This window comes from Schistocerca nitens, chromosome 3 (assembly GCF_023898315.1).
Source record: "Schistocerca nitens isolate TAMUIC-IGC-003100 chromosome 3, iqSchNite1.1, whole genome shotgun sequence".
Taxonomy (NCBI): domain Eukaryota; kingdom Metazoa; phylum Arthropoda; class Insecta; order Orthoptera; family Acrididae; genus Schistocerca; species Schistocerca nitens.
This window is the reverse complement of record NC_064616.1, coordinates 492,502,117-492,527,150: the sequence shown is the minus strand read 5'-3', so window position 1 is coordinate 492,527,150 and position 25,034 is coordinate 492,502,117. Positions and strand designations below refer to the sequence as shown.

The 25,034-nt window shown below is 45.0% G+C and overlaps 1 protein-coding gene across 1 annotated transcript in view; it reads right to left on the bottom strand.

The window, feature by feature from the left end:
- Nucleotides 1-23,581, bottom strand: part of LOC126249294 (doublesex- and mab-3-related transcription factor A2-like) — a 144,486-nt gene extending 120,905 nt beyond the window's left edge. The window contains exons 1-2 of the mRNA XM_049950948.1: nucleotides 23,568-23,581; nucleotides 19,206-19,359 (exon numbers count right to left, since the gene is read on the bottom strand). Coding sequence (XP_049806905.1) covers nucleotides 19,206-19,359; nucleotides 23,568-23,581 — 168 coding nt within the window. The remainder of the gene's footprint in view (nucleotides 1-19,205; nucleotides 19,360-23,567) is intronic.
- Nucleotides 23,582-25,034: the final 1,453 nt, after the last annotated feature.

Below are 25,034 nucleotides of genomic sequence, written 5' to 3'. Positions count from 1 at the left end.
AAAAGGAAATAAATTTTTAGACTTATTCATTGTGTGATGTTTGAATACCATGTGTTGCAAGCAATGTAAAGGAAATATTTCTTTCAAAGTCGAATATATTGACCTGGCTGCTCGGTTCAATTTGAAATTCGATGATTTTAAATTCAGCTATACATTTTCTATCTCTGTTTCAGAAAACGTAAATGTTGATGATAAGAAAACTGATATTTATGATGGAAATGTTAGGTCAGTGTATGGATTTCGAAGAATACATAGGGACAAACTTCACTTTGCTAACAATGGTAACTGCAGGTAAGTTGGTTGGGGTTTGGTTGTTTGGGGAAGGAGACTAGACAGCGAAGTCATCGGTCTCATTGGATTAGGCAAAGAAGGAGAAGGAAGTCGGCCGTGCCCTTTCAAGGGAACCATCCCGGCATTTGTCTGGAGTGATTTAGGGAAATCACGGAAAACCTAAATCAGGATGGCTGGACGCGGGATTGAACCGTAGTCCTCCCGAATGCGAGTCCAGTGTCTAACCACTGCGCCACCTCGCTCGGTAGGGACAAACAACTAATGATTTGCTGTGGTGTGATTTTGGGCCGGCCGCTGTGGCCGAGCGTTTCTAGGCGCTTCAGTCGGGAACCGAGCTGCTGCTACGGTTACAGGTTCGAATCCTGCCTCGGGCATGGATGTGTGTGATGTCTTTAGGTTAGTTAGGTTTAAGCAGTTCTACGTCTAGGGGACTGGTGACCTCAGATGTTAACTCTCATAGTGCTTAGAGCCATTTGAACCATTTGTGGTGTGATTTTAATCTGCACAGAGTGGCAGAGTAATCGATATAGGTAGGTGTAGAAGAATCAGCGAATGAAAATCATTACAGCAATGACGTAACAGTAATTTCCGATAATACTTAGCACCACTAAACCACTAAGAATGGTGTTGTCTCAGCTAAAAATATAGATATTGTATTGCTAAAGTCATTAATGTTGTCATAATGTCTAAATTCTGTCGACACATTGACAAACTGAAAAATGAACAAGCGATGGCTGTATTGCTAATGAACATGGTAGTGGTGGAAGCTTAGAGGTGCAGTGGTTAAGAAAATATGACTGATTTAATGTTCACTATGCCCAGTATTTATGATACATTGACTCTAAGCCATTCAAAGAAGTTTAAGAATGCAAACAATATGTAAGTCGTGTAGCTGAATGCAAACTTGAATGTGTATATCTGTTCAGAACAGAATGGGTACCAACCTCAGATTGGTGAAAACTGCAACACAACGCTGCACGATTTTCTTTTCAGCTCTGTTACGATTTTTTTTTTTTATCTTGGTACTTTTGCCGGGAGTGGGACGTTATTCGATTTATCTCAAGACGGGAGTGAGTCTAGCTAGAGTGTACCGTTTGGTCAGCAGAACGCTCTCACTCTATCTCAAAAGCAGGAAACCGCCCAGTTTTCGCGGAAAGGTCCTGTTTCCCGATATGTTATTGTGGTCAGGACCTGGAGCTAACCTGTTGCAACAGGCGCATTGATGCCCACCACCACAGCGTTCCCCCATGGGTACTTGGGAGTAAAATTTGCGTTTCTGTCTGCATATCAGAAAGATCCCCTTACCGGCGCTTCTCTGGCCACGTGATAAAGTTCGTTACTTACTCTCCAATTTACGAACTGTCCAATTCATATCTCGTCCCTGCCACCAGACGTAGCGCAAGCGGTGCTAGACAATGAAGGGAGACTATTCGATACCAGTACCAACATAATTAATCGCAAAATGCATTTTTGTATGGCTTGAGTGGGACGTTTGTGCTGCGTTTCTCTGTTTTAAGTGGGTAAAGACTCATTTTCGTTCCTCACAATAGTAGCAGCATGTAGTCACCTCCCCAGACTGAGTCTGTGAACTGTGGGAAGTTCGGGAGAGAGAACTTGGATTTGGTATCCATTCTCTTCCCGGCTCTCATCTCATCTTGACTGGCGCCCCCTCGCTGTACTTGGAAAATGTAAGTATCACTCAGGCTGTAGTGCAGTCGATCTTCTAAGCAGTTTCTCCACGGTTAGGTACCCCTTAAATAATAAATATAACCACTAGCGTTTTTAGAACGTTGCTTCATTGTGATGGGCTTTCCTTGGGTGCAGTGTCCCAACATTAATTCGTTTACGCATATTGTATGCATAGTGCTTTATATTTAATATTTGTCTCGTTTATCTTGAATTTTTGAACCGCCCGGATACGGATGTCTTATTCATTTTTCTTCCTGCTGTCTTGTAGTCAAATGCAAGTCCCACAGTGGATAGCGTCATTTTACATTAGTTTACTTCGTTTTCAGACCATTTCTCTGTGTTATTTGCTGTCAATTATTCGCCTGACTAGAGCTACTAAGCGTTCTGTATTCACGATATTAGCTTAGATTTTGATGTCTCTAATTTCCTATAACTTCTTCACGGTTCGGTGACCCTTAAATAATAAATATAACCACTAGCGTTCTTGGAATGTTGCTTCATCGAGATGGGTTTTCGTTGGGTGCAGTGTCCAAACATTACAACCAGATGTATGAGATATGAAGAGCTGATAGCGAATAATTAGCGGTCGCATTTTTCATACCAGTATTAATTGGTGCACAAGCTACTGAGTCTTATTTCGACCGCTTCTAGGTCTGTTATTGTGCTATTATTGATGTTAGTTGTGTCATGCATACTTTCTGTTGAATTTCTGCACTCACTTAATCACAGTTATTCATCTTGTTGTTTCTTTGGTGATAGTCCTGCATAGCTTGCTTCACTTTATGACGAGCGCCTAATTTTTATTGCGAAGTCCTTCTCAAGAACATACAAGTTAATTCTCATGGCAGGCCTTTTGCTGGGATAAACTTAGAAATAAACATTTTTGAAGACAACTATAAAAGCAAAGAAACTATGTGATGGGAAAACCGTGCATGGAAAATGAAGTTTGACTGATCCCATAACAAAAAATGGCTCTGAGCACTATGGGACTTGACTGCTGTGGTCATCAGTCCCCTAGCACTTAGTACTACTTACACCTAACTAACCTAAGGACATCACACACATCCATGCCCGAGGCAGGATTCGAACCTGCGACCGTAGCGGTCTACATCTACATCTACATTTATACTACGCAAGCCACCCAAAGATGTGTGGCGGAGGGCACTTTACGTGCCACTGTCATTACCTCCCTTTCCTCTTCCAGTCGCGTATGGTTCGCGGGAAGAACGACTGTCTGAAAGCCTCCGTGCGCGCTCGAATCTCTCTAATTTTACATTCGTGATCTCCTCGGGAGGTATAAGTAGGGGGAAGCAATATATTCGATACCTCATCCAGAAACGCACCCTCTCGAAACCTGGCGAGCAAGCTACACCGCGATGAAGAACGCCTCTCTTGCAGGGTATGCCACTTGAGTTTGCTAAACATCTCCGTAACGCTATCACGCTTACCAAATAACCCTGTGACGAATCGCGCCGTTCTTCTTTGGATCTTCCCTATCTCCTCCGTCAACCCGATCTGGTATGGATCCCACACTGATGAGCAATACTCAAGTACAGGTCGAACGAGTGTTTTGTAAGCCACCTCCTTTGTTGATTGGCTACATTTTCTAAGGACTCTCCCAATGAATCTCAACCTGGTATCCGCATTACCAACAATTAATTTTATATGATCATTCCACTGCAAATCGTTCCGCACGCATACTCCCAGATATTTTACAGAAGTAACTGCTACCAGTGTTTGTTCCGCTATCATATAATCATACAATAAAGGACCCTTCTTTCTATGTATTCGCAATACATTACATTTGTCTGTGTTAAGGGTCACTTGCCACTCCCTGCACCAAGTGCCTATCCGCTGCAGATCTTCCTGAATTTCGCTACAATTTTCTAATGCTGCAACTTCTCTGTATACTACAGCATCATCCGCGAAAAGCCGCATAGAGCTTCCGACACTACCTACTACATCATTTATATATACTGTGAAAAGCAATGGTCCCATAATACTCCCCTGTGGCACGCCAGAGGTTACTTTAACGTCTGTAGACATCTCTCCATTGAGAACAACATGATGTGTTCTGTTTGCTAAAAACTCTTCAATCCAGCCACACAGTTGGTCTGATAATCCGTAGGCTCTTACTTTGTTTATCAGGTGACAGTGCGGAACTGTATCGAACGCCTTCCGGCAGTCAAGGAAAATAGCATCTACCTGGGAGCCTGTATCTAATATTTTCTGGGTCTCATGAACAAATAAAGCTGTTTCCGGAATCCATGTTGATTCCTACATAGTAGATTCTGGGTTTCCAGAAACGACATGATACGCGAGCAAAAAACATGTTCTAAAATTCTACAACAGATCGACTCTGTGTAGAAACGAATTGGTATCCCGTCAGGTGCAGTGGACTTTCCTCTGTTGAGTGATTCCAGTTGCTTTTCTCTTCCTTGGACACTTATATCGATGTCAGCCATCTTTTCGTTTGTGCGAGGATTTAGAGAAGGAACTGCAGTGCGGTCTTCCTCTGTGAAACAGCTTTGGAAAAAGGTGTTTAGTATTTCAGCTTTACGCGTGTCATCCTCTGTTTCAATGCCATCATCATCCCGGAGTGTCTGGATATGCTGTTTCGAGCCACTTACTGATTTAACGTAAGACCAGAACTTCCTATGATTTTCTGTCAAGTCGGTACATAGAATTTTACTTTCCAATTCACTAAACGCTTCACGCATAGCCCTCCTTACGCTAACTTTGACATCGCTTAGCTTCTGTTTGTCTGAGAGGTTTTGGCTGCGTTTAAACTTGCAGTGAAGCTCTCTTTGCTTTCGCAGTGGTTTCATAACTTTTTTATTGAACCAAGGTGGGTTTTTCCCGTCCCTCACAGTTTTACTCGGCACGTACCTGTCTAAAACGCATTTTACGATTGCCTTGAACTTTTTCCATAAACACTGAACATTGTCAGTGTCGGAACAGAAATTTTCGTTTTGATCTGTTAGGTAGTCTGAAATCTGCCTTCTATTACTCTTGCTAAACAGATAAACCTTCCTCCCTTTTTTTATATTCCTATTTACTTCCATATTCAGGGACGCTGCAACGGCCTTATAATCACTGGTTCCCTGTTCTGCGCTTACAGAGTCGAAAGTTCGGGTCTGTTTGTTATCAGTAGGTCCAAGATGTTATCTCCACGAGTCGGTTTTCTGTTTAATTGCTCGAGGTAATTTTCGGATAGTGCACTCAGCATAATGTCACTCGATGCTCTGTCCCTACCACCCGTCCTAAACATCTGAGTGTCCCAGTCTATATCTGGTAAATTCAGATCTCCACCTAAGACTATAACATGCTGAGAAAATTTATGTGAAATGTATTCCACATTTTCTCTCAGTTGTTCTGCCACTAATGCTGCTGAGTCGGGAGGTCGGTAAATCGAGCCAATTATTAACCTAGCTCGGTTGTTGAGTGTAACCTCCACCCATAATAATTCACAGGAACTATCCACTTCTACTCGTACTTCACTACAGGATAAACTACTACACTCCTGGAAATTGAAATAAGAACACCGTGAATTCATTGTCCCAGGAAGGGGAAACTTTATTGACACATTCCTGGGGTCAGATACATCACATGATCACACTGACAGAACCACAGGCACATAGACACAGGCAACAGAGCATGCACAATGTCGGCACTAGTACAGTGTATATCCACCTTTCGCAGCAATGCAGGCTGTTATTCTCCCATGGAGACGATCTTAGAGATGCTGGATGTAGTCCTGTGGAACGGCTTGCCATGCCATTTCCACCTGGCGCCTCAGTTGGACCAGCGTTCGTGCTGGACGTGCAGACCGCGTGAGACGACGCTTCATCCAGTCCCAAACATGCTCAATGGGGGACAGATCCGGAGATCTTGCTGGCCAGGGTAGTTGACTTACACCTTCTAGAGCACGTTGGGTGGCACGGGATACATGCGGACGTGCATTGTCCTGTTGGAACAGCAAGTTCCCTTGCCGGTCTAGGAATGGTAGAACGATGGGTTCGATGACGGTTTGGATGTACCGTGCACTATTCAGTGTCCCCTCGACGATCACCAGTGGTGTACGGCCAGTGTAGGAGATCGCTCCCCACACCATGATGCCGGGTGTTGGCCCTGTGTGCCTCGGTCGTATGCAGTCCTGATTGTGGCGCTCACCTGCACGGCGCCAAACACGCATACGACCATCATTGGCACCAAGGCAGAAGCGACTCTCATCGCTGAAGACGACACGTCTCCATTCGTCCCTCCATACACGCCTGTCGCGACACCACTGGAGGCGGGCTGCACGATGTTGGGGCGTGAGCGGAAGACGGCCTAACGGTGTGCTGGACCGTAGCCCAGCTTCATGGAGACGGTTGCGAATGGTCCTCGCCGATACCCCAGGAGCAACAGTGTCCCTAATTTGCTGGGAAGTGGCGGTGCGGTCCCCTACGGCACTGCGTAGGATCCTACGGTCTTGGCGTGCATCCGTGCGTCGCTGCGGTCCGGTCCCAGGTCGACGGGCACGTGCACCTTCCGCCGACCACTAGCGACAACATCGATGTACTGTGGAGACCTCACGCCCCACGTGTTGAGAAATTCGGCGGTACGTCCACCCGGCCTCCCGCATGCCCACTATACGCCCTCGCTCAAAGTCCGTCAACTGCACATACGGTTCACGTCCACGCTGTCGTGGCATGCTACCAGTGTTCAAGACTGCGATGGAGCTCCGTATGCCACGGCAAACTGGCTGACACTGACGGCGGCGGTGCACAAATGCTGCGCAGCTAGCGCCGTTCGACGGCCAACACCGCGGTTCCTGGTGTGTCCGCTGTGCCGTGCGTGTGATCATTGCTTGTACAGCCCTCTCGCAGTGTCCGGAGCAAGTATGGTGGGTCTGACACACCGGTGTCAATGTGTTCTTTTTTCCATTTCCAGGAGTGTACTAACAGCGACAAACACGCCACCACCGGTTGCATGCAATCTATCCTTTCTAAACACCGTCTGTGCCTTTGTAAAAATTTCTGCAGAATTTATCTCTGGCTTCAGCCAGCTTTCCGTACCTATAACGATTTCGGCTTCGGTGCTTTCTGTCAGCGCTTGAAGTTCCGGTACTTTATTAATGCAGCTTCGACAGTTTACAATTACAATACCGATTGCTGCTTGGTCTCCGAATGTCCTGACTTTGCCCCGCACCCTTTGAGGCTGTTGCCCTTTCTGTACTTGCCCGAGGCAATCTAACCTAAAAAACCGCCCAGTCAACGCCACACAACCCCTGCTACCCGTGTAGCCGCCTGCTGCGAGTAGTGGACTGCTTACCTATCCAGCGGAACCCGAAACCCCACCACCCAGCCGGCCGAAGTGGCCGTGCGGTTAAAGGCGCTGCAGTCTGGAACCGCAAGACAGCTACGGTCGCAGGTTCGAATCCTGCCTCGGGCATGGATGTTTGTGATGTCCTTAGGTTAGTTAGGTTTAACTAGTTCTAAGTTCTAGGGGACTAATGACCTCAGCAGTTGAGTCCCATACTGCTCAAAGCCATTTGAACCATTTTTTTGAACCCACCACCCTATGTCGCAAGTCGAGGAATCTGTGCCGGTTGTTGTGGCCGAGCGGTTCTAGGCGCTACAGTCCGGAACCGCGCTGCTGCTACGGTCGCAGGTTCGAATCCTGCCTCGGGCATGGATGTGTGTGATGTCCTTAGGTTAGTTAGGTTTATGTAGTTCTAAGTCTAGGGGACTGATGACCTCAGATGTTAAGTCCCATAGTGCTTAGAGCCATTTGAACCATTTGAGGAATCTGCAGCCCACACGGTCGCAGAACCGTCTCAGCCTCTGATTCAGACCCTTCACTCGGCTCTGTACCAAAGGTCCGCAGTCAGTCCTGTCGAGGATGCTGCAGATGATGAGCTCTGATTTCATCCCGCTAGCGAGACTGGCAGTCTTCACCAAATCAGATAGCCGCCGGAAGCCAGAGAGGATTTCCTCCGATCCATAGCGATACACATCATTGGTACGGACATGAGCGACCACCTGGAGATGGGTGCACCGTGTACCCTTCATGGCATCCGGAAGGACCCTTTCCACATCTAGAATGACTCCCACCGGTATGCACACGGAGTGCACATTTTCTTTCCCTCTCTTGCTGCCACATCCCTAAGGGGCCCCATTACGCGCCTGACTTTGGAGCTCCCAACTACCAGTAAGCCCACCCTCTGCGACCGCCCAGATCTTGCAGACTGAGGGGCAACCTCTGGAACAGGACAAGTAGCCGTGTCCGGCCGAAGATCAGTATCAGCTTGAGACAGGGCCTGAAACCGGTTCGTCAGACAAACAGGAGAGGCCTTCCGTTCAGCCCTCCGGAATGTCTTTCGCTCCCTGCCACACCTCGAGACGACCTCCCACTTTACCACGGGTGAGGGGTCAGCCTCAAAGTGGGCAGTAACCCGGGCAGCCACAGCCGTAGTCCGATCGGGGGATGCGTGGCACGAGCTGGCCGTCCCCGACAAACTCCCATCCGGACCCCCACAGTGATGCCCATTGGCAACAGCCTCAAGCTGTGTGACCGAAGTCAACACTGCCTGAAGCTGGGAGCGAAGGAATGCCAACTCAGCCCGCATCCGAACACAGCAGTTGCAGTCCCTATCCATGCTAAAAACTGTTGTGCAAAGAACGTCTGAACTAATCTACAGAGAGCGCAAACAATTCGACAGAAAATTTACACGGTTATTAAAATACAAGGTTGCCTAGTAAATACAGTAATGCTGCTACTTGCGCACTGCTGACACTCGGCGGCGGAAGGAGACTACGCGATTTTACACTATTCAGGTACTAAAACGCGATGCTACAACTCTCAAAAAATACACTCCTGGAAATTGAAATAAGAACACCGTGAATTCATTGTCCCAGGAAGGGGAAACTTTATTGACACATTCCTGGGGTCAGATACATCACATGATCACACTGACAGAACCACAGGCACATAGACACAGGCAACAGAGTATGCACAATGTCGGCACTAGTACAGTGTATATCCACCTTTCGCAGCAATGCAGGCTGCTATTCTCCCATGGAGACGATCGTAGAGATGCTGGATGTAGTCCTGTGGAACGGCTTGCCATGCCATTTCCACCTGGCGCCTCAGTTGGACCAGCGTTCGTGCTGGACGTGCAGACCGCGTGAGACGACGCTTCATCCAGTCCCAAACATGCTCAATGGGGGACAGATCCGGAGATCTTGCTGGCCAGGGTAGTTGACTTACACCTTCTAGAGCACGTTGGGTGGCACGGGATACATGCGGACGTGCATTGTCCTGTTGGAACAGCAAGTTCCCTTGCCGGTCTAGGAATGGTAGAACGATGGGTTCGATGACGGTTTGGATGTACCGTGCACTATTCAGTGTCCCCTCGACGATCACCAGTGGTGTACGGCCAGTGTAGGAGATCGCTCCCCACACCATGATGCCGGGTGTTGGCCCTGTGTGCCTCGGTCGTATGCAGTCCTGATTGTGGCGCTCACTTGCACGGCGCCAAACACGCATACGACCATCATTGGCACCAAGGCAGAAGCGACTCTCATCGCTGAAGACGACACGTCTCCATTCGTCCCTCCATTCACGCCTGTCGCGACACCACTGGAGGCGGGCTGCACGATGTTGGGGCGTGAGCGGAAGACGGCCTAACGGTGTGCGGGACCGTAGCCCAGCTTCATGGAGACGGTTGCGAATGGTCCTCGCCGATACCCCAGGAGCAACAGTGTCCCTAATTTGCTGGGAAGTGGCGGTGCGGTCCCCTACGGCACTGCGTAGGATCCTACGGTCTTGGCGTGCATCCGTGCGTCGCTGCGGTCCGGTCCCAGGTCGACGGGCACGTGCACCTTCCGCCGACCACTGGCGACAACATCGATGTACTGTGGAGACCTCACGCCCCACGTGTTGAGCAATTCGGCGGTACGTCCACCCGGCCTCCCGCATGCCCACTATACGCCCTCGCTCAAAGTCCGTCAACTGCACATACGGTTCACGTCCACGCTGTCGCGGCATGCTACCAGTGTTAAAGACTGCGATGGAGCTCCGTATGCCACGGCAAACTGGCTGACACTGACGGCGGCGGTGCACAAATGCTGCGCACCTAGCGCCATTCGACGGCCAACACCGCGGTTCCTGGTGTGTCCGCTGTGCCGTGCGTGTGATCATTGCTTGTACAGCCCTCTCGCAGTGTCCGGAGCAAGTATGGTGGGTCTGACACACCAGTGTCAATGTGTTCTTTTTTCCATTTCCAGGAGTGTATATTAGAGTGTCTCCCATGGCAGTGTCGCTGGAAAATACGAGGGCGTGATGGAAAATAATGTCTCCGAATTTTTTATGTGAAAACTCTCGAAGCTGTTTAAAAAAAGTATTAACATTCTACATCTTTATTGTTCATGTCTACATGTTTGCAGTCCTCTGGAGACAAAAGCCACCGAATTATAGCGTCTAACATGGCAGTGTGTAACGTAACTATGTCGGTGTGAGAGAAACAGCGTGCTGTAACCAAATTTCGAATTCGAAGAGTTCGTCCACACATAAACATCTTATCCTGCAGCATGTTAATGCTAGACTACACACACTCGTTGGGACATCTGCAACAATCCGACACCTAGGGTTCACTTTCATCCATCGTCCTCCATAGAGTCCCGATTTTGCCCCATCCAATTTTCATCTGTTTCCAAAATTAAAGAACGCTTTTGGCGATATCAGTTTGATAGTGATGAATCGATGCAAGCAGAGGTGAGGCTGTGTCTCCGTCAACGAAGTCAAACATTCTACAGTGACGGAGTCAAGAAACTGGTTTCTCGTTAGGAGAAACGTGTTCGTCACCAGGATGACTATGTTGAGAAATAAATATGCACACATGAAGCATATACATGTAGGAAGTTAGTAATGTTTGTTTTATTTAAAAAGCTTTAAGAGTTTTCACACGCAAAAATCAGAGGCACTGCTTTCCAACGTACCCCGGTATTTATTTGTTTTAACAGTTTGAATTGAATTTATAGGTCCTCAGATGTGTAAGATAGTTCGGATGATTATGTTATTGAAGAGTTTGATTTTAGTTGTGGTACTTATAGCGCTGTTGTTGATCAAGTAGGGTGCATACCTCGGAATACACCTGAGGATAACACTTTTCAGGAGATGACTTTCTTGTTGGTACTTCCGTCAGCCGATCTCTTGCCACAAAATAACATAAGGTTATTCTCAAAATTTAAGTCTGTTAACGTACTGGATTCCCATGGAACGCCACACTGAGTGTCGCTCATTGTTCTTCATATGAGAGAAAGCAATCCGTGTCAAGTAAAAACAAGAATAGCAACACATCAATGTTATGGACTCCTGGGAAAGAGAAGTAGCCTCAATGTTTTGCTGAACGTGAAAGGCCTTGCGTCCTCGCGGAAATAATTCAGAGGATCGCCTTGCATACATAAAACGGACAATTGTTTTCCCTAAATCATACTTTGTGAGTCACAAAAAAAGAAGAAAAACGTGTGAAACATTTACGTGTGCCAACATGGAAGTCCAAAAGAAACTGACTGAAAGACAGTAAAACATCATAAAAATTACTCGTTCACAACGATAGCAGTATATTTTTCTTACCACTCCGTTGCAAAATGTTCTTCCTCACTAATCCAGAAATAAGATTTCAATCTGAGCTGACAGTGTTTCCACGCTCTAATGGTTTCTTGTTTATCAATAGGCGTCGAATGATAGTACGTGCATTAGTCTTTCAGCAGTGACGAAAACATCAAAGTATATTCTGAAAGCAGAGCCTGTTTAAACAGAAGATCTGTATACTCGTTTAAAACCGATTTATTTCAAACAAAAGCTACAAGGATGCTTTAAAAAGGTGTGCCTCTCGGAAACGAGCAGCTCCACGATATTCACAAATCTCAGTGACGAAAAAGACACGTATCGAATGTGCACTCGCTGATAGGCTTCTTTCCTTTTCATTTAGCTCAGAGTAAAAAAGACTCTTATTCAAAGATGCCAACAGTTACAAGTTAGCTAGGACTGTTTAAACAACTGCCGTAGTCGATGTAGGCTGCTCTGTCTCATACAATTTCATCCTCTGCGAAATGTTTCTCTACTGTACACAGTGCACAACGCTGTTAATTGTGTTCATATCCTTCCGCATTTAGCGTTTGCTTAAACGCAATAACGGGACCACACGCTAAACACGAAAATCATCCCCATACCTTAACCTCTCCTCCTGTATACTTCGCTACTGATCCTACACATGATGACAGGTAACGTTCTCAAGGCATTCAGCAAACCCAAAGCCTGCCATAGGTTTGCCAGGAGGTATAGCGTGACTCATCACTCGTTTCCAGTCATTCATTGCCCAGTAGCGACGCTCTCCACGCCAGCTCAATCGACGCTTAGCTCTGACTACAGAACTGTGTGGCCTACATCTGCAGTTCCTCACATACTGGTCAACAACTTGTCTTCGCATTCTCCACCAGTGTCATTATGCTACCCTACGGTCCATTGTTCTTTGTCCTCATTGCCATGGTAACACATGTTCGTGAGCTTCTTTTAATACTTCTTTATTTAGTGCTGCAGATACCACAATGTGTGGCCCAAGCTTCATCATTCTACAAAGTTGTGGATCATTATCAGCGTACTGCTGCTATGTTTTGAATATCTGACAAACTGAGTCGGCTGTCTGCACCTTCTGCCACTCTGAAATACTTCGGCCAAGTGTTCGTGTGACCCCTGTCTATCTGCTTAGCCCATCTGCATTGCCATGCGTCCTGTGACGCACCTCAAAGTCGAATTCACGTAATTTCAACGCCTATCAACTGAACCATCTCAAAGGATCTTTCAACCCTAATAACAACTTTAATGCAGTATTAATTATCAGTCACGACTGAATGTTCTTCCGTACAGGTAACACTGAAAGTGAGTAACACCGTATATTAAATTCATCATTTTATTTTCCATGGTTGAGTAACTACCCTCGTCTTATTTACCTCTCTTGATGCGTATGCCACTGGGTGCTCTTTCCCATTTACTTACTGACTCTGATTGCCTCCTATTACCCGGGTGCTTGCACCACAGAACAATATAAATTCTTCTCCGTAATTTTGAAATGTTAATACAGGGTGGGTTGTTAGTGCCTCCTTTAGTTTCTAAAATGTGGCTTGACAATCAACTGTCCACTGGAATTTTACATGCTTCTTTAATAAATATGTGAATGGTCTAACAACGTCAGCAACTACTTCTTCACATCCCAGGTAGTGTCCTGTCAATCCATTCATTCTTTCAGTCAAGTTGTACCGTAAAGTTGTTTCTCCCCATTTACATTCAGCACCTGTTCTTTAGTTCTCGATCTATCGATGCAATCACCAGTGCTCTTATATAGCATTACATTTTAAAAGGTTATTTTCTCGCCTTGTCTGTAGCGTTTATCGTCCACGTTTCACTTGAATATAAGAATACAGGTCAGAAAAAATTCTTCTTAACACATTATGTCGGCTGTTATCAGCTTTACAGAAGAGCTTTCCTTCTTGTTGTCAGTCTGAATTTTATTTCCTCTTTTCTTCCGCGGGTTGTCCCGTGGTTTCCTGCCTAAATAGAAAAACTCATTTACTACTTTTAATGTCTCATTTTCTAATCTAATTACCTTTAGCATTATTCAGTTTAATTCGCCTACACTCCATTATCCTTGTTACCTTTTGTTGACGCTCATGTTACAAACTCTTTTCAAAACACTTTCCGTTACATTAAACTGACATTTCAAAGAATGCTAGCTTTCAAAGTAGTCTTCCGCAAACTCTGAATCGCAAGCATGTTGAAAGATGTTCTGCACAAGATAATCAATTATTAAAGTTATCACAGCATTTGACTAGTCAAGTAACGGCATGTCCGCTAGGGTATAGTTTGGAGTAGGTGCTAGATAATTACAGGGCTGTATAAGCCGTGTGGTTTGATTTGTGAGTCCTGATGAACGAGGAACGAGGTATTTCTCTATTCTGTTCTCTTTCGGGCAAAATTACCTGCAGGGTATCTACTAGGGGATCTGGTGTCTTGGCCGTTGCTTCCACGTGTTTGGTACGGACGCCTGGTGTGGTAACTTGCTTTTGAAGCTACTTTCTCATGACCAGTGCCAGGCAGTAAGTTACAAAAAATATGGTTAGATAATGTCTTCTATTTTGCAGCTTGGCGTAATATTTATTTCCCGCATTTCCAGATCTTTAATGGAAGAGGACGTAGATGAAAATGAGAAGGGAGGTATGATATTGCGTGAAGAATCTGACAAAGCACTCAAGGACTTAAGTCGAAACAAGGTCCCGTGAGTAGACAACATTCTGTTACAGATACTGGTAACCTTGAGAGAGCCAGCGATAACAAAGCTCTTCCATCTGGTGAGAAAGACGCATGAGACAGGTGAAATACCACAGACTTCAAGAAGAATATAACAATCCAAATTCCAAAGAAAGCAGATGCTGACAGATGTGAAAATTACCGAACTATCAGTTCAATAAGTCACGGTTGCAAAATACTAACACAAATGCTTCACAGAAGAATGGAAAAACTGATAGAAGCCAACCCCGGGGAAGATCAGTTTGGACTCAGGAGAAATGTAGGAATACTCGAGGCAATACTGACCCTACGCCTTCTCGTAGAAGAAAGGTTAGGGAAAAGCAAACCTACGTTTATACTATTTGTAGACTTAGAGAAAGTTTTGACAATGTTGAATGGAATACTCTCTTTAAAATTCTAAAGGTGGCAGGGGTAAAATACAGGGAGCGAAAGGCTATTTACAATTTGTACAGAAACCAGATGGCAGTTATAAGAGTCGAGGGGCACGAAAGAGGAAGTACTGGTTGAGAAGGAAGTGAGACAGGGCTGTAGCCTCTCCCCGATGTTATTCAATCTGTATATTGACAGAGCAGTGAAGGAAACAAAAGAAAGATTTGGAGTAGGAAGTAAAGTCCAGGGAGAAGAAATAAAAACGCCGAGGTCTGCTGACGACATTGTAATTCTGTCAGAGACAGCAAAGGACTTGGAAAAGCAGTTGAACAGAATGGACAATGTCTTGAAAAGAGGATATAAGATGAACATCAACAAAAGCCAAACGAATGTAATGGAATGTAGTCCAATTAAATCAGGTGATGCTGAGGGAATTATGTTAAGAAAAGAGACACTTAATGTAGTAGACGAGTTTTGCTATTTGGGAAACAAGATTACTGATGATGGTCGATGTAGGGAGGATATAAAATGTAGACTGGCAAGCGTTTCTGAAGAAGAGAAATTTGTTAACATCGAGTATGGCTCTAAGTGTCAGGAAGTCCTCTCTGAAAGTGTTTGTATGGATTGTAGCCATGTATGGAAGTAAAACATTGACAATCAACAGTTTAGACAAGAAGAAAATAGAGGTTTTCGAAATGTGGTGCTACAGAGGAATGCTCAAGATTAAATGGGTAGATCACGTAACTAATTAGGAGATACTAAACAGAATTGGGGAGAAGAGAAATTTGTGGCACAACCTGACTAGAAGAAGGGATCGGTTGATAGGACACATTCTGAGGCATCAGGGGATCACCAATTTAGTACTGGAGTGAAGCTTGATGCTTGGGGGGGGGGGGGGGGGGGAGGCAGAGGGTAAAAATCGTAGAGGGAGGCCAAGAGATAAATACAGTAAGCAGATTCAGAAGGATGTAGGTTGCAGTAGTTACTTGGAGATGAAGAGGCTTGCACAGGACGGAGAGACGTGGAGAGCTGCATCAAACCAGTCTTTGGACTGAAGACCGCAACAACAACAATGTGCCTCTAATTGTGTTCAAACTTAGCTTCCGTTGTTCAATAAGATAGTTAACTATCGATGCACATGGTGCAGTATCCTGTTTTCATTAGTTCATCTGAAAACTAGTCGTGTTGATTATATCACACTCTCGTTTATTTAAATGCATTCAGGATTTTATGATGTACCTGGAATTTTTCCTTGCTCATGTGGTGGCCACGTATGCCATGTGATCTACGTACGGACAACTGCAGTTTCTTGAATCAGTGATTATGAACTGAGTCGTAATAATCATTAAACTGAAGCTTCTACGATTTATTTTCAGTTCCTTGTCATTTTTGAATTCATGTTCAGAGATGCGACAAGTTGTGTATGTTTACTTAATTACAAGCACGAACCTTAATCAGAACTCTGCCTTCAGTAGAAACGTTAGCCAATGCTGTACAAAATTGCAATCATCGTAAGCCTTTTTCAGAACTACAGAAATCTTTCCCTATCCTTTAAATGCTTTACAATTTAGAAGATAAATGGTGGTGTGGAGACTCCGCTACAGCTTGCTCTTTATCAGAGTACATTCAAATACTTGATGAATAAAGTCTGGACATTTTCGCGTCGTAGGCTACACTGCCTCTTCACTCCCACCCCTACCCCTTTGACAGATAAGTGGTTCTTACCGCGTCCCCCTCCCCAGCGCTTCTTTCCTGATAGTAAGTGATATGTGTATTATGTTTGGCTCAAATCGATGCAGTGGTTCAGGCACATAAATACCTGTACTTAGATAGATACATCAATTTTTATGTTGTTGTACTCTTCTGTGTTCACATTTTGTGCGAAGAGATGTTACGCTATCAGACAGAGCCACGCATGCTCACAGCACATGATCTACCTGTAAGGAAGATCAACTATCCGTTCTCGGAGTCAGGTTATGAAATTACTAGAAGTAACTATGATTTTAAATTTCTTTCAAGTATTCGTTTACGCTTTCTTTTCCTTCAGTTGCCCAAAGTAAGCATTACCTTTTCTTGAATCCATCGATATTACACTCTAATACAAAAAACACGACGCATCACTAAAGAATTATCCGAATGTGACGGATATCGGTAGATGTGATGTGCATGTACAGACAAACGAATGGTTACAATTTCATAAATACTGGATATTTTTTTCAAGAGGGTGCCACAGATGACAACCAAAAAGGGTCCTGCTATGAAACGAAACGGCAGCCTGGACAAGCGTTCCTGGTTGTCGGGCCGTACGGCGGGCGACAGTCAGACTGGAATCCTAAAGCTGTTCGGGGCGTCTCCAGACACGTCTTCGCTGGTCACCGGGGCTCAGTTCGAAGCGAGACTAAGCACTGAAGACACTTCTATTCCAGTCAGTGAGACTCCAGGCCGAAGGCGTGTCTGGAGACGTTCCGGACAGCAGTGGGGCACCAGCCTGACCGTCACCCGCCACACGGCCCGACAAACAGGAGTAACGCCTCGTCGGGTGCTGTTTCTTTTCACAACGGGACGCACTTGGTTGTCATCCACGGCACCCTTACAGCACAGCGATACGTTGACAATATTCTAAGCCCAATTTTGTTGCCCTTCATAACAAGCCATTCTGGGCTTACATTTCAGCAACATAATGCCCGTCCGCAAGAGCTTCTAATGCTTGTCTTCGTGCTTGCCAGACCCTAAATTGGCCGGCAAACTCGCGGGATCTGGAGTATTATGAGTAGTACCCTCCAACCAACTCGAGATTCTGACGATCTAACTAGGCAGCTGGACAGAATTTGACACGATAGCAGTGAAGAGGACATCCAACAACTCTGCCAATCAACGCCAAGCCGAATGACTACTTGTATAACAGCCAGAGGTGGACCAACGCGTTATGGACTTGCTCCGTTTGTGAAGCTCTTTCTCTTGAAAAATCATCAAATTCTTCTGAAATTGTAATGATTTGTTTGCCTGTAAATGTACATCAACTCTGGCGATTTCCGTACCATTCGGATACTTCTTTCGTGGTAGGTCTTATTTTTGTCTCATATATAAATTGATTTATTTATGTAAGTACAAGTACGTATGCGCCACGTCTCCTCCTAAACTACTGGATCGATTTGAACGGAACATGGTACACCTATCACTTACTATCTGGAAAGAAGCGCTGGAGAGCGGGGGGGGGTAAGAACCACCTATCTGTCAAAGGAGTGGGGGTGGGAGTGGAAAAGTAGTGTAGCCTACGACGTGAAAATATCCAGACTTTATTCATCAAGTATTTGAGAATGAGAACACTTAGTTACTTACAACAATCCTTAGATATAATTTCAAAGTTTTATGAGACTTTTCTCGCTGGTATCCCTCACAAAATGATGAAAGGAAAATAGTTTATCTCTTACTACATTTTCGCTGTTCATGCAGTAAAGCTGCCGCATCAGGCATGACGTTTAAATTTTCTACTTCTTTGCTAACTCTTTTAGCAACGCATTTTGCAGACAGTATCCACATATACTACTGGATGTGCTTGCAAAATTATGTCTCTGTACGACTCATAGTTCAGGAGGAATGGAGTCACAAGCTTCCTGAAAACGAAATTTCAGGGCGCCGTACACTGAGATACAGGTGAAATACGTGTGTCTGTAGAAATATGTGAGAAATATGTTGAATATTTGCGACATGTGCGTACGTATCTAAAGTCGAGAGTAAAAAGCTCCTCCTAAACCTCTGGATCTATTTCAGCCAAACTTGGTAAGCATGTTACTTACTGTCAAGAAAGAAACACTGTGAGGGTAAGAACCACCCGCCTCTGGTAGAGCGGCGAGGGACAGAGGCGTATAGGGGAGGAGGAGACGGAAAGGCCGAGAGGGGGAAGGAGGAGATGGACAGACCGTGAGGAGGACAGAAGAGGTGGACACAGATAGGGGAGAGGAGGAGATGGTCACAGAGAGCGGGAGGAGGAAATGCACAGAGATGCGGAGGAGACGAACACAGAGAGGGGGAGGGGGTGGGCAGAGAGAGGGGAGAGCAGAAGATTGACTGAGAGAGCGGTGAGAAGGAGATCGACAGATGAGGGCAGGAGATGGACGATGGACAAACAGATGGGGGAGGTGGAGATGGACAGAGAGAGGAGGGAGTAGGAGGACAGTGAGAGAAGCGGTCGACGTGGATAGAGAGTATCGGAAGGAGAAGATGGAAAGAGAGAGGGGGAAGGCTACTCAGCTAGCATTTTTATAAAATGTGATCAGATTGCGTTATAAATTATTTCTGAGGTCAAAACTTTAGACAGCAGCATATATTCAGAGCATTTTTCTGAAGACATATTTTATTTACCCAGAACATTAAACAAAAAGAGTAGGCTTACACCCTGCTAGTTGTTTGTTGTGACTGCTTGCTCGTCGTACTGATGGAATAACATGGGGATAAGCTGCAACCCTGTCTGTAATGGTGGCTGGTATACTAGAGGTAGGGCGTACCTGCGCGGCCATGACCCTCTGGCGCTCGGCAATGAGGGAGCACTTGGCGCAGACGCAGGCGCGGAAGCGGCACTGGCGCTTGTGCCCCTTGAGCCAGCTGATGAGCCCGTGGTTGCGGCAGCGCGCGCACTTGGGCCTGCGCGCGCCGCGCTCCGTGCGAGGGAAGCCTGCGCCGCCGCTCATCATCCTGCAACACAACACGCGTCACACCCACTCAGTTTGGCTTGACTGCGACACGCTCCAAGTATAAATGTGCTGTAACCGCTGTGCTGACAGAGCCCAACAAATTTCAAAAAAGCGTCACTAGCGACTCAGACTGCATCTAGTGCATCTAGTGCCCGTAGCGATTATCCTGAATGGAAATCACCCTATAGAATGGTGGACCTGCAAGAGGCAAATTAAATGACCTCAAAAAATCTTAATTTTGAAGTACAAGCTTCGGATGTAGGGTAAACCAAAATCCGCACACTCTGCCGCAATCGTGAGAATCCTTGCATGCTAAGAGTACAAAAATGTCTGTAACAAAATTTCATGCCGTACATATTTTCTGTTGAAAATGAACGTCAGAGAAAGTTAGTTTGGCAACACTGCACTCACATTTACAATAAGTATATTCTTTCAGTACTTTTTAGCTGTGTTACGCTGTTAGTGCAGTGGGTAAGGTTTCGCGTTAGAATACTCGATTTCGAGAGTTCTGTTCAGATTCTATGCTCATTTCTGTAAAGTGCACTGTTTCTTAAGCATATCCTGCAACTCAAGTTCTTTTTAGTGTTAAATATAAAAACCACTGATCAGACATGCTAGAAATATTCGTGAAGAGTAATAATCAGTTAAAATTAGTTACTTGTCGTAGGGCAGAAATAACTAGACAGCATAGCGCTGCGGGCATGTTACACATGCTTACAACGTCCAGTTAGAAAGGCAAGTGTTTGGTAAATCGTGGTGTCTCAGGAGGAATGTTCAATATTCAGTGATATGACAGGAACGATTATTCGAGGCAACAAAAGTCCTAGTCAACATGGGCTCTAAAATGCATACCTTAAGAGCAGTAAACACTTGTTCATCTTCACTACTGAAGAAGTGCTCGTAGCTCTTCACATATGCATTTTGGAGCCCATGTTTTGCAGCTTTTTTGCATTGAGTGTTAGTTCCTGTTATATACCTGAACACTGACTATTCCGTATGTGTGGAGTGGGACTCTATACTCTGATTAAAATTGCTTTGAGCCTGATGTTTCAGCGAGTCGAGTGGTAGGGGACAGCCGCCGTCGAATCGTAGTTCATCGTCGAGCGCCGCTTAATCCCTGTGTTGTCTGTTTAGTAGGTACGCGCAGCACCTTGTAAAATGTGCATGTTGGCTACACTGTCCCCGCCATTACAGGCTGTCAATCACAAAATAATTTCAATCGAAGTATAGCCGTACTAGTGACGTAAAATCCTAACGCGGTGAACTGCACAGCACATAAAAGTGGTAAGCGTGATACCGACAGTTGGTACTATTCGATGGAAATCAGGAAGGTATATCGGAAACTAGGTTCAAATGCATTCGATGGAGCCGGCCGCGGTGGTCTAGCGGTTCTAGGCGCTCAGTCAGGAACCGCGCGACTACTACGGTCGCAGGTTCAAATCCTGCCTCGGGCATGGATGTGTGTGATGTCCTTAGGTTAGTTAGGTTTAAGTAGTTCTAAGTTCTAGGGGACTTATGACCACAGCTGTTGAGTCCCATAGTGCTCAGAGCCATTTGAACCATTTGAACCATTCGATGGAGTACTGTGAAACATTATTCTTAGACGAAGTGATTTTCTTGAACGCAGGGGAACTATGTAGGTTAAAAGAAGCAGGAATAGAGCAAAACCAAGAAACAGAGATGCGTAGTCGGTTTATTTTTCACTTTGGAGGAAGGGTACAACAGAAAGAAGAGAGCCGGCCGGGGTGGCCGAGCGGTTCTAGGCACTACAGTCTGGAACCGCGCGACCGCTACGGTCGCAGGTTCGAATCCTGCCTCGGGCATGGACGTGTGTGATGTCCTTAGGTTAGTTAGATTTAAGTAGTTCCAAGTTATGGGGGACTGATGACCTCAGAAGTTAAGTCCCATAGTGCTCAGAGCCATTTGAACCATTTGAAGAAAAAAGGGAAGCAATGTTGGCAACAGACGAGAAAGCATGGAGGTGTATATAGTTAGAAGCAAATAGAATAAACATTTAAAGGCAAAATACGTATTTGAAATTGGACTAACGAAAAACGATTGTATTTTCATATCTGTGTTGGTATTAAATAACAGCAACTGTTTCGCATAAGACTTGCTTTAATTGCATTACGATTAAAAAGACAGCTATCTTATCATGCAGTCTACAAAATAAAAATACACTGAAACCCATAATCGAACTCGAGTATTCTAACGTGGACTCTACACCGTGCACTAACTTGGTAATACAGGTGAACAGTATTACTGAATGAAGATACTTGTTCTACATTTGACTACAGCGCTGCCAAATTGCCTTTTCCTATAGCACGGGACGAAACTTTGTTACAGGCGGAGGAATCATTCTGTGCCGTCCGAGTATAATATGTTGTCGATATGACTTGCAAAAATAAGAAACATAATTCATTGAAGGTGCCCGCCTAGCTTGGTCTGGAAGATTCGAAGATTTTATGAAAACAGATAGACGTTCCAAAAGAAGTAGGAGTATTTGTTCGGTTATCGTTCTTTTGGCAACACCTGTGTGCATTCAAAATGGCAAAGCCGCGGAAAGTTCCTGGTCGCCCTCGCACTGCAAAAGGATCGGAAAATGTAGCTTTAGTAAGGCATTCGATTCAGCAGTCTCCACAGTGTTAAGCACGAAAACACTCGACGAACCTATCCTTATCGGACCGAAGTGTTCGCAGAATTCTTCACCGAAATCTAAAGATCTATCCTCATAATGTTGTGATGACTCAAGAATTGAGTGACAGAAACTTTGAAATCCATATGAGATTGCGCTAAGATATTCTTGGAAATGAACGGTGTACAGATGTCATTCTCTCTTCCGGTGAACCCAGTTTTCATCTTTTGGTTACAGTAAATTCACAAAATTTCAGACACTGGTCTGAAAATAATCCCCGAGCACTTCACCAACATCCATAACATAGCCTGAAAGTAACAGGTTGGTGTGCAGTTTTCCAGTTTGGTGTTTTGGGTCCCAGGGTTTTTGAAGAAGACTGTGTGACGATTACAGTAAATTCAGTGATCGTTATTGTGCGATGCTGCAAAACTTTCTCCGGCCAAAAGTAACGATATTATTAATGATCACGGAGCAGAAAACGCTTGGTTTTAACAAACTGATGCACATCCTACACGTCTCGTCATGCACTTAAAATCCTGAGAGACATGTTTCTTGGGCACTTGTTTTCCTTACGAATTGATATTAGGTGGCCTCCACGCTCAACCGACTTGATACCCTGGGACTACTTCCCGTGGGGATACCTAAAATCAAAGATGATTCAGCATCACCCCAAAACCATGCAATCTCTTAAGATAGCGATAACAAACGAGGTTGCTGCCATTCCACCCCATATGACAGGCATGTTCATGGAAACCTTCTGAGATAGGCTCAATCAGTGAATCAGAAACGAAGGCCGTCATTTGAGCTATGTATTGTTCAAAACCTGTTCATACAAACTGTTACTGTAAATGGTATTTTGTTTACTTTATTTCTATAAAGAATATTTGTTGGTACCTCATACCTCATACCCCTTTTGTTCAGATTCATTTCCAAAATAAAGCAGTTCTTTTTGCCGTTCCCTGTGTGAGTGAGTATTAATGTTATACTGTGGGTTATGGCTTTAGAACTAACGCAAAAGTTAAATCCAGTACAGTTGGTGGAGGATCATTTGTTGCTGTTAGAATGTTGGATCCGAAAATGGGTTATGATCAGGAATAAAATGGGGGCAACAGCCGAAGACGAAAATGCTGTCTCTTATTGTAAAGCGACCAACAGCTGGCTTATAAATTTAATCTTCAAATGCAACACTCTTCAGATATTTTTAAATTTTATTGTATTCGTTAATAATAATAATAACGACCGTATGGCATTGGTGGCCGGAAGACCCCTCGCGGGGCGGTTCGGCCGCCGCTCCACAAGTTCTTTAACGTCACTACGGCGACTTGCGAGTGAATGAGGATGAAAGACACACAACACCCAGGCATCTCGGGGCAGAGAAAATCCCTGACCCCAACCGGAAATCGAACACGGGATCCCGTGGGCGGGAAAGCGAGAACGCTACCGCAAGACCACGAGCCGCGAACATTGTATTCGTTGATGTCAGTATTTCGAATGCTTCTAGTTTTTACTTTCTCAGCTGTCAAATCGCACCCAGAGGCTATTTCTCGCATACCATACTCAATTTTACAGTGCTCTGTCTCTCAAATCACTATCTTTATATGACTCGATTTCATAGTACCAAATTAATTTCATTTATTTACTCACTCGAAAATCTTCCCAGATTGTGGGAAACGTAATTCATTCATAAATATTGTGTATGAGTGAGCACGTGCACGCACACGCAAGCACACACGCACGCACGCACGCACACACACACACACACACACACACACACAGGCGCGAGCGTACGGATGTTGCGCATGAACTGGCGATGGTCGAGGTCATTTCAATAGTTCCCTGTACTGCGGCTTTTCGTACTCGATGTGTAATTTAATTCATCATTAGAGTGCATGTAATATTACTAGGACACCACGAAATTTGGCTGAAATAGATCATGAAGGTGTCAGGTTTAACAACATAAACCAGCAAATACTGGTGCAGTGCAGAGTGGCCTTAACTAACGAGTTTTAGCTGAATGATTTCACAAATATTTAAGGCAACTGATAGCGACAAGATCACTGAAATATGTGGAACTACGCTTAAAGACTATGCCGTTCAGTTTGTGTTTCTTAACCTGTTTCGGAAGCAGACAACTTAATCATCAAGCGACTGATGGCTGGATTGGAAGAGATTCTCTCTGGATTCGGGCTGCTATCCGAAGTGGAAAAAAACGGGCAGTCTTGCTTGCGAGATGAAGGCAAAGCTACCATCTGCAGCATTGCTGACAGGACCGATTGCAGACTTTTGCTACAGAGCTGTGTGGAGCGTCTGAAGCAGAATCTCGAACGTTTCTGCGACCGTGTAGGCTGCAGATTTCTCGACCTGCACCGTAGGGAAGTTGGCTATTGGGTCCCGCGTAGTATATCAGGGGTCCACTACACACAGGAAACGGCTACACGTGTACCGGGGCTGTGTGGAGTGGACTGGCAGACTTAGCAATAATCGGTATTGCAGTTCTAAATTGTCGTATGTGTGTTGGGAAAGAACCAGAGCTCCAAGCGCTGTTAGAAAGCACTGAAGCCCAAATCGCATAGATACGGAAAGCTCGCTAAAGCGGAGTATAAGTTCAGCCTAAATTTTTACAAGGCACCTGTCGGTGCTCAGAAAGGATAAATTAAATACAGTTGGTGGAGGATCATTTGTTGCTGTTACAAGTAGTTTCCTTTCTAGTGAAATTGAAATATATAGTTACTATGAGTTATCATGCGCAGAGGTCATACCTGATAATCGGAATAAATTAATAATTGGTTCTTTTACCGACCCCGAACCAGATGATACAGTTGCTAAATAGTTCAAAGATAGCTTGCGTCCCATTTCAAACAGTTACACCACAAGTACGACTGTAGTTGATGATGACTTGTCTACCCTCGATATGTTAGCGAAAATACATGTTCAAAGTCGGTGGTACGCATAATACAGTGTGATTATAATTAAAGTTAATCTTTCAAACCGCTATAGAAATTATACCA